Source organism: Mytilus edulis, chromosome 2 (assembly GCF_963676685.1).
Source record: "Mytilus edulis chromosome 2, xbMytEdul2.2, whole genome shotgun sequence".
In the NCBI taxonomy this organism is placed as follows: Eukaryota; Metazoa; Mollusca; class Bivalvia; order Mytilida; family Mytilidae; genus Mytilus; species Mytilus edulis.
The window spans coordinates 10,431,672-10,448,153 of NC_092345.1; the positions used below are offsets into that span (position 1 = coordinate 10,431,672).

At 29.9% G+C, this 16,482-nt stretch overlaps 1 protein-coding gene across 26 annotated transcripts in view; it reads left to right on the forward strand.

Annotated features, from left to right (window-relative positions):
* Positions 1 to 16,482, forward strand: part of LOC139511425 (CLIP-associating protein 1-A-like) — a 93,404-nt gene that overhangs the window by 21,114 nt on the left and 55,808 nt on the right. For 22 of the 26 annotated variants that reach the window (XM_071298143.1, XM_071298147.1, XM_071298144.1 and 19 more), the window contains exons 6-9: positions 61 to 152; positions 745 to 820; positions 1,610 to 1,707; positions 3,515 to 3,585. In XM_071298143.1, the coding sequence (XP_071154244.1) occupies positions 61 to 152; positions 745 to 820; positions 1,610 to 1,707; positions 3,515 to 3,585 (337 nt within the window). Of the gene's footprint in view, positions 1 to 60; positions 153 to 744; positions 821 to 1,609; positions 1,708 to 3,514; positions 3,586 to 9,151; positions 11,598 to 16,482 lie in introns of those variants that run through there. The other 4 variants (XM_071298167.1, XM_071298168.1, XM_071298171.1 and 1 more) reach the window with 2 other exon arrangements.

Here is a 16,482-nt window from a genome sequence, read left to right on the forward strand (position 1 = left end):
TTTGAAAAAAATCAAAATGAATTCATATGAAATATACATATTTTGTATTTCTTCTTGCAGTTTGTGTTTGAAAGATTGATGGGAGCCTTCAACCATAAGTTATGGCATGTGAGAGAAGGGGTACTCATATGTTTACAGAATACATTAAACTTGTAAGTCATCATTATTCCTCTCTTAATTTGAATGTAGCAAAAGGCTCACAGGACTTTTTAGTGAATACTGATAGCTACTTTTAACATTTTTGTCTCTTGAATGATATTGTAAACCCATATTGTTAAACTGAATAACTCTTAGTTTTAGAGGTGAATTTTTCACTTATATATGTTTAATAGTTTGAAATCCAGGTTTAACATGTACAATAAATGCTATGTTAATGTACCAGTTACATTTTATTTTTTAATTATTTTTAAATTTAAAGAATTAAATTTTATGTAATTTCATCCTCTAAGTGATTCAATAAACTGAAATTCTTGAGGTAAAGTAATGGTTAAATTTCACAGGTATTAATAGTAATAATTATTATATGAGCCCTTGTAGTAATGGAATCACAGAGTAATACTGGACATTAAGTTCACATAAGCAAAAAGTAAATAAACACATTTTGATTATTATCATGAACATAAAGTGTCAGTGACACGGTTTGTATATAATTGTTGAGGTACATAATGATGTTTATTGCAATTTTATTCAGCTTGTATTTTTTTCCTTATTTATCACCTTAATGAGATATTGTTATTCACACAGATATGGAGCTAGATGTTTATCTCTCAACAAAATTGTTCCTTCAATATGCAAATTGATAGAAGACCAGAATTCACAGGTAGTTGTTTACATTGGAATCTGTAATGTACTCAGGCCTAAAAATATATGCTTCTTTCTTGTCTTTTTGCATTAAAAAAATTAAGAAGTCAAGTAGTGTAAATAATTATAATTTTTTTTTTTTATAGAAATTTTATGGATATCGAAATACATGTTTCACCCAAAATGTCTTTTATGATGCTAAACAAAAAAAGTGTGAAAAAGTATGAAAATTTAGGGTTAGTTTGGAAACATGACAACGAACTATAATTTTTTAGGCCTAACTGTGTGTGGCCATACAACAATGCACTGGGAATCTAACGCCCAAAAATGCGCATTTTATGTTATTTTATGAAATAGTAAAGATATATGCGTTAAGATTAGATTTTATCATCAATTATATATATGACACCTACATGCAATTGAGATTTATACATTTTTGAGTTGCAATAACTTGAAGAATCTACATCCAGCTTTATTTCATCTGATTGAGTTGCTTATTGTATATTTACCTCATGTTACACATATACCACGGGCACTCCAGCTTCCTCCACCATTAAAAACCTGCCGCCATGAAAGAGCCCTATAGCAGTGCTTATAATTGGTGTTTAAACACCTAAATTCCCCAAAAATATGTGTCTGAGTGTTGCTTTACAATAAAATCTTTAATTTTAAAATCTTGAGTTTTATACAGATAAATTGAATGAAGAATTTTTTGTGTAGCTATATCTAATCCAGTATTTTCTATTTCAGATCATACATGTAAAGCATTGTATGTTAAAGCCTTTCTATAAATATTTGTGTATTATAGGTTAGAGATGAAGCTGTAAATACTCTCTGTGAGATTTATAGACATGTTGGTGAAAAAGTACGACAGGATATGGCTAAGAAAGGAATACCAGCACCAAAGTAGGCATCTCATCAAAATTTAATTACTTAATGTTACTGTGAATTCATTTATTTTTGTTTGTTTTGATTTTTTCGTAAATAGCAGAAAACTTGCCTTTTTTGTAGATACATGATTTCATGGTATTGCCAAAGTCCACATACAATCATTAGAAATTTGTATTTTGTTGAACATAAAAATTTGTGGTTCATCTGTATCAGCAAAACCACTAATATTTGTACCCAATGATTAATAATTAATCCACAATACTTTTTATGCCCCACCTACGATAGTAGCGGGGCATTATGTTTTCTGGTCTGTGCGTCTGTTCGTCTGTCCGTGCGTCCGTCCGTGCGTCCGTCCGTGCGTCCGTCTGTCCGTCCGTTCGTCCGTTCGTTCTTCCGTCTGTCCCGCTTCAGGTTAAAGTTTTTGGTCAAGGTAGTTTTTGATGAAGTTGAAGTCCAATCAACTTGAAACTTAGTATACATGTGCCCTATGATATGATCTTTCTAATTTAAATGCCAAATTAGAGTTTTGACCCCAATTTTACGGTTCACTGAACATAGAAAATGATAGTGCAAATTTCAGGTTAAAGTTTTTGGTCAAGGTAGTTTTTGATAAAGTAGAAGTCCAATCAACTTGAAACTAAGTATACATGTTCCCTTTGATAAGATCATTCTAATTTTAATGCCAAATTAGAGAATTTATTCCAATTTCACGGTCCACTAAACATAGAAAATGATAGTGTGAGTGGGGCATCCGTGTACTGTGGACACATTCTTGTTGGTTCCTGATCTATATCAACAGCATCTCAATTGAGTTGGATAACAAAAAAAGTGCTGATAAAAAAAAAATAGGGGGAGACATGCTCTTTGTAATATAATATATGTGATAAATACACTTAACCCTTTCCTCCATTGGAATTATTTTTTACATAATTGATTTGCATAGGATTTTTTTCAGTAAAAAAAAATCTTAAGGTTTAAAGTGTTAATGCATTGTGAAAATGAATATTTCATCAATGAAATTGAAGTCAGATATTCTCATGAATCTCCTTTTCATATTGGATAAAAAAAAAATTAAAGTCTGATGCAGACACTTTGGAGTCAAAGCGTTCCAACTGATGTACGACACAGGCGTCAAAAGGCTTCATTATGGAGTAAAGGGGGTGGCATCAAAAGGCGTCATTATGGAGGAAAGGGTTTAAAGGACTTCATAAATTTCTTGGTAAATTTTATGATGGAACTCAAATGAAAAATGAAGGTTCCAACAATATCTTGATCCAGTTAAAAAACTAATGCTGATCTTAAAAAAAACAAAACATTTTGTAACTTGAAAATACATAACGGGTATCAAAAAACTTATTTACTTTATCACCAATAATGAACAATGTATCAGTATAGTATAATTTTTGAAATGAATAAAATTTCTTGGAAGCATTTCATCCATTTTATGTTTGACTTTTTTGGGGAAAACACCTTATATGAAAGGTTTTCAAGTACCATATATTGACCATATATATACCATATAAGTCGAGCGCTTGTAATGATTAAAAATATTAATGACATTAAAATCTGTAGAAAAATATTTTGTGTGTGTTAAACATATATTTGTTTCTTTAAAAAATTGTAAAAAAATGTCATTTTATGAAGTTGATTTCATCATACATTAATAGTGTTTTACAAAAATAAATTTGTTATTTGCAGTTTTATTTTGAGAAAGAATGTTTATTTTCTTGTTGATGCATACTCTGCATGTCCTTTTATTCCTGTATTTTTTTTATCATCAGTAGCATGTTCATTCTTTTAACAAAACTTTGTTGTATTTTAGATTAACCCAGATATACCAAAGATTTGATGAAGTAAAAGCATCAGGAAACATGTTGGCTACAGCAGATTTTGGTTAGTTGATTTTGTATAGGAAAGAATATTTGTTATGGTTTTGTTTGAGACTAGTATTTCCCTTCTAACTATGACAATAATTAGTTTAAAGATCTATTTACAGGCAGTTTGCAACAGCACACTTCTTCATTTAAATTCTTAATTGGTAGTTAAAAAAAGGAAATGGTTTTGAATCCCTCACCCCCAAAAAGAGTGATCAATCATGTTTAAAGAAAAATTTCTTATCGAGTGTCAACATTTTAAATATATTTAAGAACTTTTTAGATATTTGTATATTTTATCAGATAAAAAATCCTCTTATATTGTATAATCTATATACACATGATTTTCAATGTAAATGGGGGGCTACTCTGTCATTTCTCAAAGTTATAATAAGGGAGATAATTCATTTGCTCTTAGAAATATTCTGTTGTATTTTTTGCTCACAGAGGGTTCATTGTATCCAGATGAAATGATGTCAGGTAGAAACAAGCTTCTTTATAAACCTGCTTTTATACCAATATCTTGTTTATATGTTTAGGGATTTGAAATTTTAAAATTATTTTGATTCACTCCATAAATATTTCTGTTTCTGGTCTGGTTTCAAATTTTACTGAGCTTTTTGTACCACAAAATTTCCCTGATTGGGTTTGGTTTTCTTTATGTGTATATTTTGGTTTAGAAATTTATTACCTCTTTACTTGCATGTTTATTATATTGAAGTGAAGATAGAAAATATACTTGGAAAGTGTACTTAAAGATTAATGTTCAGCTAGACTTTGGTCAGAACAGACAAACCACTGACTGAAGGAAATTAAAATGTGCAAAAGCACTTACTCTGCTGAAAAAGGAGTTTATTTCTAACCTTTTTCAATAACTGAAGACACCTTGTAAATGTTAACAGTTATTGATTACACCAGTTTTGAGTTCTATAAACATAACATTTGCCTCTCAAGTTCAAGGTCTCAAATAAAAAATCTTGTGACTAAAATTGATCATTAGATATACGGTAAATGTTAGACTTATTTTTTCATACAATATTTTTGTGAAATGAGTCACAGATGTGTTACAGCTGTAAAAAAGAAACTGAGAAAAAAGAAAAATCTTTGTTAGTAATGAATTAGTAGGTGCATGTAAGATTGTACTTTTGGCTTTGAGTTCCATGTAAAGTGATTGAAGCAATGGCAGCTGAAACAATGGAACTAGGAAAACAGTTGCTGGTATTTTTTTTTTTATACTTACATGTTTATTTGTATCTTATATTTACTACACTGTTAGTATTTATAATCAGCATTACAAACTCACATGCCTATCAACAGTTTTCATAAGTTGTATTGACAGTTGATTAGACGGCAATACCTGAGAAATACACCTGAAATGTTGATACTTTATAACCATTCCCAAAAAGGTGTATTGTTTTCTAATTTCTATGTAAATTTTGCAGTTTCAGTATATGTTAAATCGAATTTGATAGTTTGAATAAATTTGAAGGGCTCGATTTTGCACCTATTGTCTGTTTGAGTGTCTGATTATTTATTTATGCTAAATTTGAAATATTATCATGGATTGGTTATTGTTTCTCACATGAATATAGAAGAGTAAAAATAATTTGGCATTGTAATGTTTACTAACTTTAGGACTGTGATGTCAATACTATGTCAGAATCAATACTGTAATCAATAATTATCATTATCTACTAGTATACAAATACACATGTACAATGTAAATAGATTTACTGAGGAAAAGTTTAAACCTATGGATGATATTGGCAGCATTTTATGCACTATCAGCATATTTTCTAATCAACAGTTCACAATATTTCTTCCAATACAAATATTAATTTTTTGAAGTTAATAAACTTGAAAAATGATGCTTGTGAATTATCATTTTAACTAGAATATTTTTCAAAATTAAATTAGAATTGTTAATATTATTTTGAGGTTTGCTTTAATCAATTTTCGTTAATCTTCATTTGAAATGATTAATTATGAAGAGCATCAAAAATTTAAAGCAGTGTGAAAAAGTTTTACACACAGTGCTAAAGGATTAAGAACTATTCAATACTTCAAGTTCTAGCTTGCTTTTATTTAGACTTTTTGGTTTATTCCAGATTTGTGAACAGACAATAACATCAAAAGTTCATCCAACTTATCTTGGTATAATAAAAAGTAATATTTCAATTCAAAGATTGAAATAAATCTGTTCACCTGATTTCCCGTAAATCATTTTATTCCAAATGTTTATTGATTTGGGTGGAATTTATTTGTCAATATGTTTACTTATTAAAGTAAAGAGATCTATCGATAGCAGGTACAAATATTAATAGATATTTGGTACATTTTATTAGATAACATAAATAAACATTTTTATCATTCGTTTACCTAATATAACATCACCATTATTTGATAGGTATCATTTTCTTTCTAATAGAAGATCTAAAATTGAAAAATTATTGGAATGTTGGTTTTGTGGGTGAATATAAAAACGTGTAAACACAGAAAAGGAAAAATGATTTGAACTCATAGAAGTGTTTACATTTATTTATGTAATTCAGATGAAATTTGTTATAACTTCTTATGGTCTTTTTATGTAAATAAACTCTATTTAGAAATCCTTTACATTTTTTGTAAAGAATTAGGCTGTAGTCCTGCTTGAATACATATTATTTTATTATCAAAACTCATATCGGTGAATCTTAACCTTATTAATGAAACTTCTATCAAATTGTGAGAAGAGGTGGCACAAGTTAATTTAAGTTCAAAATCTTTTGATAAATATATGCAAGGACATGATTTTTTTTCTCTGTAGATTTGAATACTTAACTGACTATTTTTACTTTATATTCATAACATTTAATTACTCTTTAATCTTTTATATATGTACAATTTAGCTTCATTTTTCTGAAATGCTCAAAGGCGTTATTTAAAGGTTTGACTTTTGTGCCAATTTGTTTGATCTGATGCCAATGTTATGGAAATGGAATATTGGCAAGTTAAAAAAAATTTATATAAAAAAAATTCTCTGAAAATTATGTAAATTTCGTAATAAAAAAATTTGAACCAAATAGACCCAACAGTTTTGTTTTAATGTCAGGCTTACATTAGGGAGTTGTAACCCAAATATTTGCAGTCAAAATATATCATTTGCTGCAAATCACTTCCCTTCAAAACCATAGGGCTTGTTACTTGTCAGATGGGACCCTTAAGACTGACAGCAATAATGATATTTGGTGGGACAGTTTAAGTCAATATTTCAACAGTAGTATCAAGTTCTTAATTATTTGTACCAAAAATCCCAGTCCAGTATAAATTTTTGTCAGCCAGTAAAAGAACAACACGTATAAATTTAAAGAAAATTTTATGAAAGACTGATACTCTGACTTTTAAATCCAAAATTTTTCATGAAGACTATGAAATGTCATGCTGATGAGAGATATTCATTTGATGTTAAGATGAAGATAATTTTGGCCATATGTTAATCAGATATTCATCTGTATACCTGGGAGGTTTGATGTTGACATATAGTCTGTGTGCTGGGGTGTATGATCAGCTTATACCAATTATAACCTGGTTTTAAGCAGATGAAACAAAAACGATTGTCACAAATCTTTGTTGTCCTCTTTTACTTTTGTGGTTATTTAAAATTTAATTGAGAAATTATTTGATGGACCCATTAAGAGGTTAAAGTGGTTTTGTGGTTGGTACATCTAAAGAAGACCTTGTTTTTAAATTTCCTGAAGCTGAATTAGTTATGAGACCTGTTCCCTTTATATATCTTTCTCAGAATAATTATCGATCATAGATTGGAAATGTAGCTCTAGTACCATGCAGAACATATAATTAATATAATATTGTAACTTAGATTATTGTCAATTGTACAATTGTCTTACATGTCTTATTGTAACAATATATTTGTCTCTGAAGGGGAACAGGTCAGATAGGTTTTCCCCAAATTAGGTTCAGATTGATGCGTTATTTTTACAAATTAAGTGGACTGTTTATAACATATCACTGTTTTATGATAAGTAGTTCACAGGAGCAGGATTTGTTCTTTTTCTGGTGTTAGGTGTTTCATTTCCATCAAATTAAATGGACTATTGAAGGTCAGTGGTTCTCTCTGGGCACTTCAGCTTTCTCCAACAATAAAAATGCAGAAAGTGGCTTTAAACACCAATCAATCAAATCAAATGGATGATGTCTTATTTAATCCTACATTGATATTGTATATGAAAAAAAGCCATAAAAGATTATCTATGGTCTCTCAATCTCAAAGATGTTTCTTGGCTAAATATCATTTAAGGCCTTAGAAACTCATTCAGGTATTAACAAAAATTGTTCAAACAGCACCAATGTCACCAAGTTGAGTAAATATAAAGCTAGCTAGTGAGATAATAATACAGAGTTGAATAGTCAGCTAGCTATTTTGTAAATAAATTCATATAAAATTAAAAAATTAGTTAAATGATAATTGGTTGAAATATATAGGATAAAGGATGTAAGAAATAGATGATGGGTTGCTGTCTCATTGACGTATGTCCCACATCTCCTTTTGTGAGATCGGTGGAGTAGACAAGGATGAAAACATTACAAATGTAATACTGTTTGACAGAACTATTTTTCCTTGATGGATGATTTTATAAGGGGATAGGTGCTTTCATTTGTACAACATAAAACACTACATGAATTTATAAGAGGGTTGGATGTGTTGACACCCATGTTAAAACTACTGGTATGGCCTTTAAATTAATGACATAGTGAAATATTTGCACATCATTTTTAAAGAGGACACAATTTTATTTGCATAGTTCTTATATAGCAACTTCAAATAAAATTTAAAAGACATTAAATGCACATTTTATGTCTGAGAAGCCTGAAATACTGCACTGAGATTTATATCTTGTATCAGTGTCCTATTTCACTAAATCAGTGAATGGGTATGAAATATACCATAAATAGGTGATTTAAAGTAATTAAAATTTCAAATTTGTATTTTGATAAAATCTCTGTCAGTCATCATGTACCATTTAGACTTAAAATTTACATAGACTATTGCTATTTAAATCTTTGACAATGAGAAACTACTTTCCTTTACCCACTGTGCTAAAAAAACATATGGTAACAATTGATGCAAAATATGTCATTCATGAAGTTATTGGGTTGAACACATATGAAAATACATGAAATTTATATCATGGATAGAATTAGGTTTCAATTTGAGGACAGGATCTCAAATTTTTAAGCCTACAAAAGCTTTTTGGATGTCAGGTGTAAGCAATATTTTGTATATCCTAATTTCTGGAAAATTTATGACATGATGTACCCCATAATAAGGTTAAAGATTGTCCTTATATGAAAAGCTTGAATTTATTAACAAGCAGTTTGCAGGTCATTTCTTCATAAATCTTAGAAAAATACAAATAGGCCTGTGCTGACATGATCATAAATCATTAATCTTAAATTTCAGAAGAAAAAAACATGAATAAAACATTTTCTTTGTTAATTTACATAATTAAAAATAACTGTTCAAAGTTTAATAGCTATCTGATGGGATTTATCCAGGATGACATAGATAAGTTATAAAAATTTCTAACTGTTAAAAAATAGTCAATTTTACACCTATAATTAGGCCGATCCATATAATAATAGGCCTAAGGGGAAACAGGTTATGTTCAATGACTACCTGTTGGTGAGATAATACTGACAAGATTATTGGTCCTATGTCATTTATTTAAAAGGATCAAGCTCATCCAGGTACTAATTGTTTTGATTAATTAATGACATGGTTTAACGAGTCATTTCATGTGTTTCCAAAAATCTTCGATATTATCTTGCAATTCTGTTCAGAATGGGGAAAAAAATTGCCATAAGGACAATGCCGTGACACGACAGACATTTTTAGTCAGTACATGTATTTGTGGAGAATGGTGATTTTTTAATTCACATATGATGTTATGTTTACATTAAATGAACGGATTAATTGGAAAGGACAGAGTTGGAAATTAGCCTGAGATTTGAGATAAACTCTGCATGTATTATATAAACTTGTAGATTTTTGAAAGCAACAGACTCTTAGAAGTTGAAGGATTACATAAAACTTCACAGAAATTCAAAGTTATATAGAGAACATCTTTATTTTGACATTAAGGTGGCTTTATTTAGACATTAAGCTGACTTTATTTAGACATTAAGGTGACTATTTAATTGTTGTAAATGAATAGTGGACCGAATAAAAAAGCCATTAATCAGCAATGGACAATTAAATCTTAACTGACCAGTGTGGTTTTACAATGACTAAGGAGGTAGCTGCATGATCCTGGAAACTCAAGTGATATTTTAAATGAATGACGTGGATACTGGGTTACATTTTAAACTTATTGTTGTTTAACCAAAAGAGAAATAATAGTTGATTAAAAAAAGGATCGGTGAAATAGTGCCTTGAGACATATGTTCTAAAACAATTTTTTTATTTGTTAACTTTGATCATTGAATCTACATTGCATTTTACATCATCAATGGAGCAAGAATATTTGAGTGTACATTGTTGTATATAAGGAAGAGAACTCACTCACCTGAATAATTGTCAATAATTGGACAACATTCTGTTACAGTGCACTTTTACATAAGCTTAACAATACTTATGCATAACTTGACAAATGACATATATACATGTGCCTGGAGGAATTTAAAATTCAAGGACTGAAAGTCTGGAGTTATTTATGTTCAGTTGTGATGAATTAGGATCTTAATATAATATTTGTAAAAGCATCATTTTCAATTGAGCAGATGTTAGGTTTTTTATGGAATACTGAAAGTAGGAATGGAATTATCAATTAAATTAGCAAATTTAAAAAAAAAGGGATTAATTTAAAATACAGATGTTTTGACAAATAGAACCTAGTAGTTTTGTGTGTCTTCGAACTGTTGGATCGTAATATAAATAAGTGAAATACTATCCATAGTTTAAACAACTTGTAATATACAAATAGACGGTTTTGTGTATCATATATAAAGTTTACAATAGATTCATTCCAAGCTGGCCTATCTGAGCACTTGTTTAACAGGAGACTTTAATGCTTTAAGGACGAGATCACAAAGTGTTAAATACTTTGGGCACATCTCCAACAAATTGTCATTGAATGTGATCAGTTTTTGAGGTTGAATGAATGATGATCAAAATATCAACTTATTGATTTGATTTCTGCAATTTTTTTGTGTACATTAAGCAAATACTGGAATTGACCCAGTATGGAAATTGGCCTGAAGCTCCGGTGATAAAGTAAATGTTGAAACTAGCCGATACTTTAAGTTTAAATTACCAACGAGGCTAATAAATAATACAAGGTGAAAGTCATTTTGATATTGAAATTAAGAATTAAAACTGGACGTTAGGTGACTTTAATTCTTTAAAAGAAAGGTGAATACAATGCATACAAATGTGTGAATGGGAAAAATTCTATAAAGAAAATTATCAGCAAGATGTCATGTAGAGAAAAATGTGTCAACATAAAATTCATGTATTTGGGAAGGATTATGAAAATATTGAATTAACTGTAATTAGCATGTGACTTTCTGAAATCAGAACTGCTTTGTTTGTAAGCCAGTTAATCAGATTTAAATTAGAAAGTTTGTTTTATTTTGGAGCCTTAAGGATTAGTATGTGGCTAAAGTATTAAAGGAAAATCAGCTGGAAATTTTACTACCTCAGAAAATTTGTATTTGGTGCTAAAAATGTTAACATGTTCTGTCGATTTTGGGATCTTCGGTTCAGAATTTCATAACTTAAGTGGTATGGATATGTGAAACATGTAAATTAGTTGTTGTTTACCTCAGTGGATTACGTGATGAGCTCTAACTTTGATCAGGGATTACATCACTTAGACGTGCCAAATAAGGATGTAGAGGAGGAATTATGGTCCTCTCCGTTAATGCATTATACCTCACCGTTTGATGATTATAAGGAATTATTTGATGATATTGAAAATGACCAAGTTTTCAAATTCCCAGACGTCTCTAATGGGCCAATGGAGGACTTGAGTAAGTTTCTAGGTTTTAATGCTTTAATTTTGATTACAGTTAATGGTCTGATCAGTTTGGCAGTGAAATGAATATTTTCTTTAATCAGTGAATTGTAAAATGCATGAGGAATAATTTTGAAGCTGAGATCATTGTATAAGATATTTAATTATTTTGGGTTCCTTGATATACCAACTTTCACAATTAACATTATAAAAATTATTTTTCTATGAATATTGACAATTGATACTGGAATTAATTCTTCACGTTTTTAAATTTCACTGCTCTTTGCTCATGAAAATATGCAGAACGAGGAAATGTAATCTAATTTACATGTAAATATTTTGCATGATTTATTGATATCAGGTACATGTATTTATCTCAACCTTTCATACATGTAACATATGCATAACTTGTTGTTTGGTTTGGCTTCTGTATGCCATAATCATGATAATATTTTTATAACTAAGGTAATTAATTACTAGGTACATCAAGTATATGATAGGAGATAATTTTGACAGTCGGTCAGATTAACTTGCTGTTTGTGTGTAAAATTACAAAATCTAAGGCCACACAATTAGCTTATGTAAGATAGGAAATATTTAAGTATTTAGAATACTTCAACAATATGTTTACCAATAAGGGTGCATACTAAAAATATTTATCAATTTTAATTGCAATTATCAAGTCTCTTCAAATATTGCATTTATTTCATTGAAGAAAAAAACCATAGGAAGGATCTATGATAATTCTCATGGTTATTTGTTAATTGTCATCAAAATTGCTAGGAATTTTATAAGACTATTTAAAACATGTAAAGTTTTGTGTGATATTGGAAAAGATATTGAGGTAGGAAGAGATATAAAAGCCAAAAGTATATTTCTGAATGCTTAAATTTTATCAACCTTAGTCATTTAGTGATAGAAATAAGGAAAATTTCTGTAACAAATATTTTATGGATTTCAGTTAAAATGAATGATATTTGAAGTAGCAAAGTATCCACCCTAATATACAAAAGAGTTATTTTCTTTACTAGATAAGGTTACTGTGATCATCAGATAATTCTATTCTCTTCCTTCCTGGTCTTTGTTCAAAATTTTCAATTAGAAAAAAGTTTAGAAGAATTCATTTAGTTTTTAAATAGGGAAATGATGACTTGTAACCTTGCTATGTCCTTTCTTATTGTGGATCTAACATACTGTAAAGCAAAACTGCTGTAATAACTCTGTTAAAGAAAGGGATCGGGATTTGACACAACTAGACAACTTCAATTTTTATGCCACACTTAGGGACATTATGTTTTTAAGTCTGTGCATCCATTAATTCGTCTGTCCTTCTGTCTGTCTGTCACACTTTAGGTTAAAGTTTTGGGTCAAGGTAGTTTTTGATGAAGTTAAAGTCCAATAAATTTGAAACATAGTACACATGTTCCCTATATGTTTAATGCCAAATTAGAGTTTTGACACCAATTTCATCGACTACTGAACACAGAAAATGAAAATGTGAGTGGGGCTTCCATGCATATATGTACTATGGACACATTCTTGTTTTATAGGGAACTCATCTGCCCAATAGAGATGGGGAGACAAACCCACACACATTTTTCCAGATTATATTCATATACCGGTACTAAATGTTAAATCTAAAACAATTTTTCGGTGGATGGTATACATATATATTGATTCAAATTTATGACACCAGGGTTGAATGAGGTTAAACATTAAAAGACTGTAAACTTGTAAGTATTTTCAGTCATTTGTTCAGTATCTGTGAAATGACAGTAGGCAAGTTACGACAGTAAAACAGGTTTTAAATTTATGATAGGTTTAGGTCCTTCAGGGTGTGAAGCACATCTTAAGTATATATTTTTTGTTTTATTTGTATAACTCAAGGCCAAGTGATCTTCGTGTAGAACGTCAGGTTTCAGGACTTTGGTTACATAATTACACGTTTGTACAAAAACCGAGGTCCAATTATGAGATGACTGGCTTTGCTAGAATTACAGTGATTATTAGTGAAAAAGTATTGTATATCTAGGATACAATTTTCAGATTTTCTTGGTTTTGTTATCTCATTTTCTACCAATTTTCATACTGTTCAATTTGGTTTTATATGTCAATGTTTTTTCACATGATGTTTTAAATTTAAAGCCTAGTTTATAAGTGACAACTGATTGGGAGGAACTAATATTTCGATTCTTTAAAATCACTATTTTAGATGTAGTGGGCCTTGAAACTAGGAACAGCAGTGCACCAAGTTGAACCTTGTAAATGTTAATTTTGATCAACAAATATTGTTTTTTACACAAGTTCGTTTATTTCCAAAAATGATCATATAATGTCTGCATAAACACAAACTTGAACAACAATTCTGTCATGAAGTACTGGTATATGTACATGAGGTAGGACTGGAAATTATAAAATTTTACACAGGTTTAAGGGTCTTGAAAATGAATACAAGAACCTCCCCAAGAAGATAGTCGCTTTGCAGAAGGGTGGATAGATCCATGTAACAATTTAAGTTTGAATATTTCTATAAATGAGCATTTGTGTCATTTCAGTAAAAAAATAGATGTGTACTAAGTTGTAAAGCCTTTTAATTTCTAATGCTTGTACTCTGCCCCCAGTTCACAATGAAACTGTGCTGTACTCTGGCCAAGGAAAGTAACAAACCAATATGAAGACCTACAATGGACTGGCCTTTTATCATGTAGACTGCATCAGATTTCTTTTTCTTTTCCTGAATATACATGAAATATTTGCCACTTGAAGTTAAGAAAGCAACAACTTTGTATTAACAAATAGCATAAAATGTCGACAGTTTAAAAACTTAATAGGAAACCTTTTTTAAGATAAACACTTCAAAGATATAATGGTAATAAATGCATATTAGATTATGTAATAGTTGCCTTAAATTGCATTTACAAATGTTTATTTTACAATGGAAGTTTGTTATATTTTATTAAGGGGAGGAGTTACCTACCTTTTGGAGCCATAAGGGCTGTGGAACATAAGCATTTATTCAGTTTCAAGTTTAAATATGGCTTAGAGTAATAATAGATGGTTTGTTCACCTTAAAAGTTCAGTCTTGTTAACATACAAGCAAGCTAATTAAGCATGAGAAAATTGTTATGATAATGACAACATATTATTAATATGGTACATGTATAGTACTTGTTAAAACCATTACATAACTGGTTTGATAAATTGTAAAAAGATGTCTTCAAAAAGAGAAGTAGGAAATGTAGAGCAGGCTTATTAAATCTGTTGTGGTATTTAGGTTAATTCTTATAGGATATCTGTTAAAAATAAGAGGTTTTAGTAAGAAACACAAGAAAGAAAAGATGTGAGAAAAAAGTTGTATAATACCACTAGGTAAATAGAACACTTCAAGCTACATTCAAAATTTAAGTTACTTTTCTTTAACATTTACCAATGTTCTTATTGAGGTCACGATTTAAATTGGTCGTACCTTGTGCTGGATTTGATAAATTTCATTGTGTAAACCAATGTCTTGGAAAGTGATACTGGTAGTTAGATCTCAAAATTATTATTTTCTCTATCTGCTATACAATCTCTCTGGGAATAGGTGACACATACATACACTTTCAGATTAGGTTATATTGTAGGTCTTTGGATATTTTTTACAATTTGGTCCGAATCCCAAGGGTCTATTGATATATTTTTTCAATTTGGTCCCTCCACAAGGGTCTTTGGATATTATTTACAATTTGGTCCCTCCCAAAGGGTCTTTGGTTAACAAATTTCAATATTTTCACTTTTCAAACACATGAAGCTGAGTTGCCAATATTGTTTTAATTTTGGAAATTTTAAATGTCTATATATGATATAAAAAGAAGACTGAAAAAGTTGAGAATCAGTAGTATTATTTACATCAAGACTGCCAGTTAATTTATTTTCAAATATTAATGAAAGTGAATGGGACCCAATTTGAAGAATATGTAGGTTGGCTAGTTACTTCAAGCTGAAGTACAAAATATTCCGTTTTGAACAAGTTATCAGTCTTTTGTGGTTTTAAGTTGTTGAGAACTCAAGTTGCACTTGTAAAGAAAACAGTAGCTGATAAATAGGCCAGAATTTTAGTGAGGATTATGTGCATTCTTTTAATTTGGAGATGTGATCATTTAAACTATGTGGAGATTAAACATAGATCAGAGAAAGAGTTTTCATTTCATTGGGGGTATTATGATAAAAGCTTAAGTCAACACAGGTTATAATAACCTTATCATCATGTTTCAATACTAGATCGCTTGTAAATGACCCTTGGTGAATGGCCAAATTTTAAAAGTTTGTCAACATTAGGGATTAGAATAGCCCCAATTATTTGGTATTGACGTCTGAAATCCTGATAGTAGAAAGAAACACGTCAGAATTCAAATGTTTAGTACCAAAGTTGTGAAAATTGAGATTTCAGTATTGAAAAAAGTGGAAGGGTCCTATTTGTCTTATCAAATGGGTCTGACACTTTGTCAGAAAAATGTTTGGTTCTGTTCAGGAAAGAATTAAATAATTTTGAGCTCCGTTGAAATTGAGTTAAGTTGGTTTCCAAAGTTGTAAAATGGTATAGATAAGTGTGAATTAACAAATGATAAATGTCTGCATGAAAAAGATTAAGTAATAGTAAGTTTGATAAGTAACTCTATGCTAGACAGTGCCAAACAATCTATTTAAGGAACGAATTGGGCCAGAATGTCTACAGTATGAATATATTATTTTTTGGCTTTTTTTCCCCCCTTTGTTCTGCTTGGGATGATAATTAGAAACTACAGCAGCAGAGTGGTACACCAGATAAATACAATACCAAGTTTTGATTCAATTACAGGATCGGCACAGAGTTAAAACAGGTCCAGGCTTTTAAGGGTTAAGAGTCTGGGGTTGAGTTACAT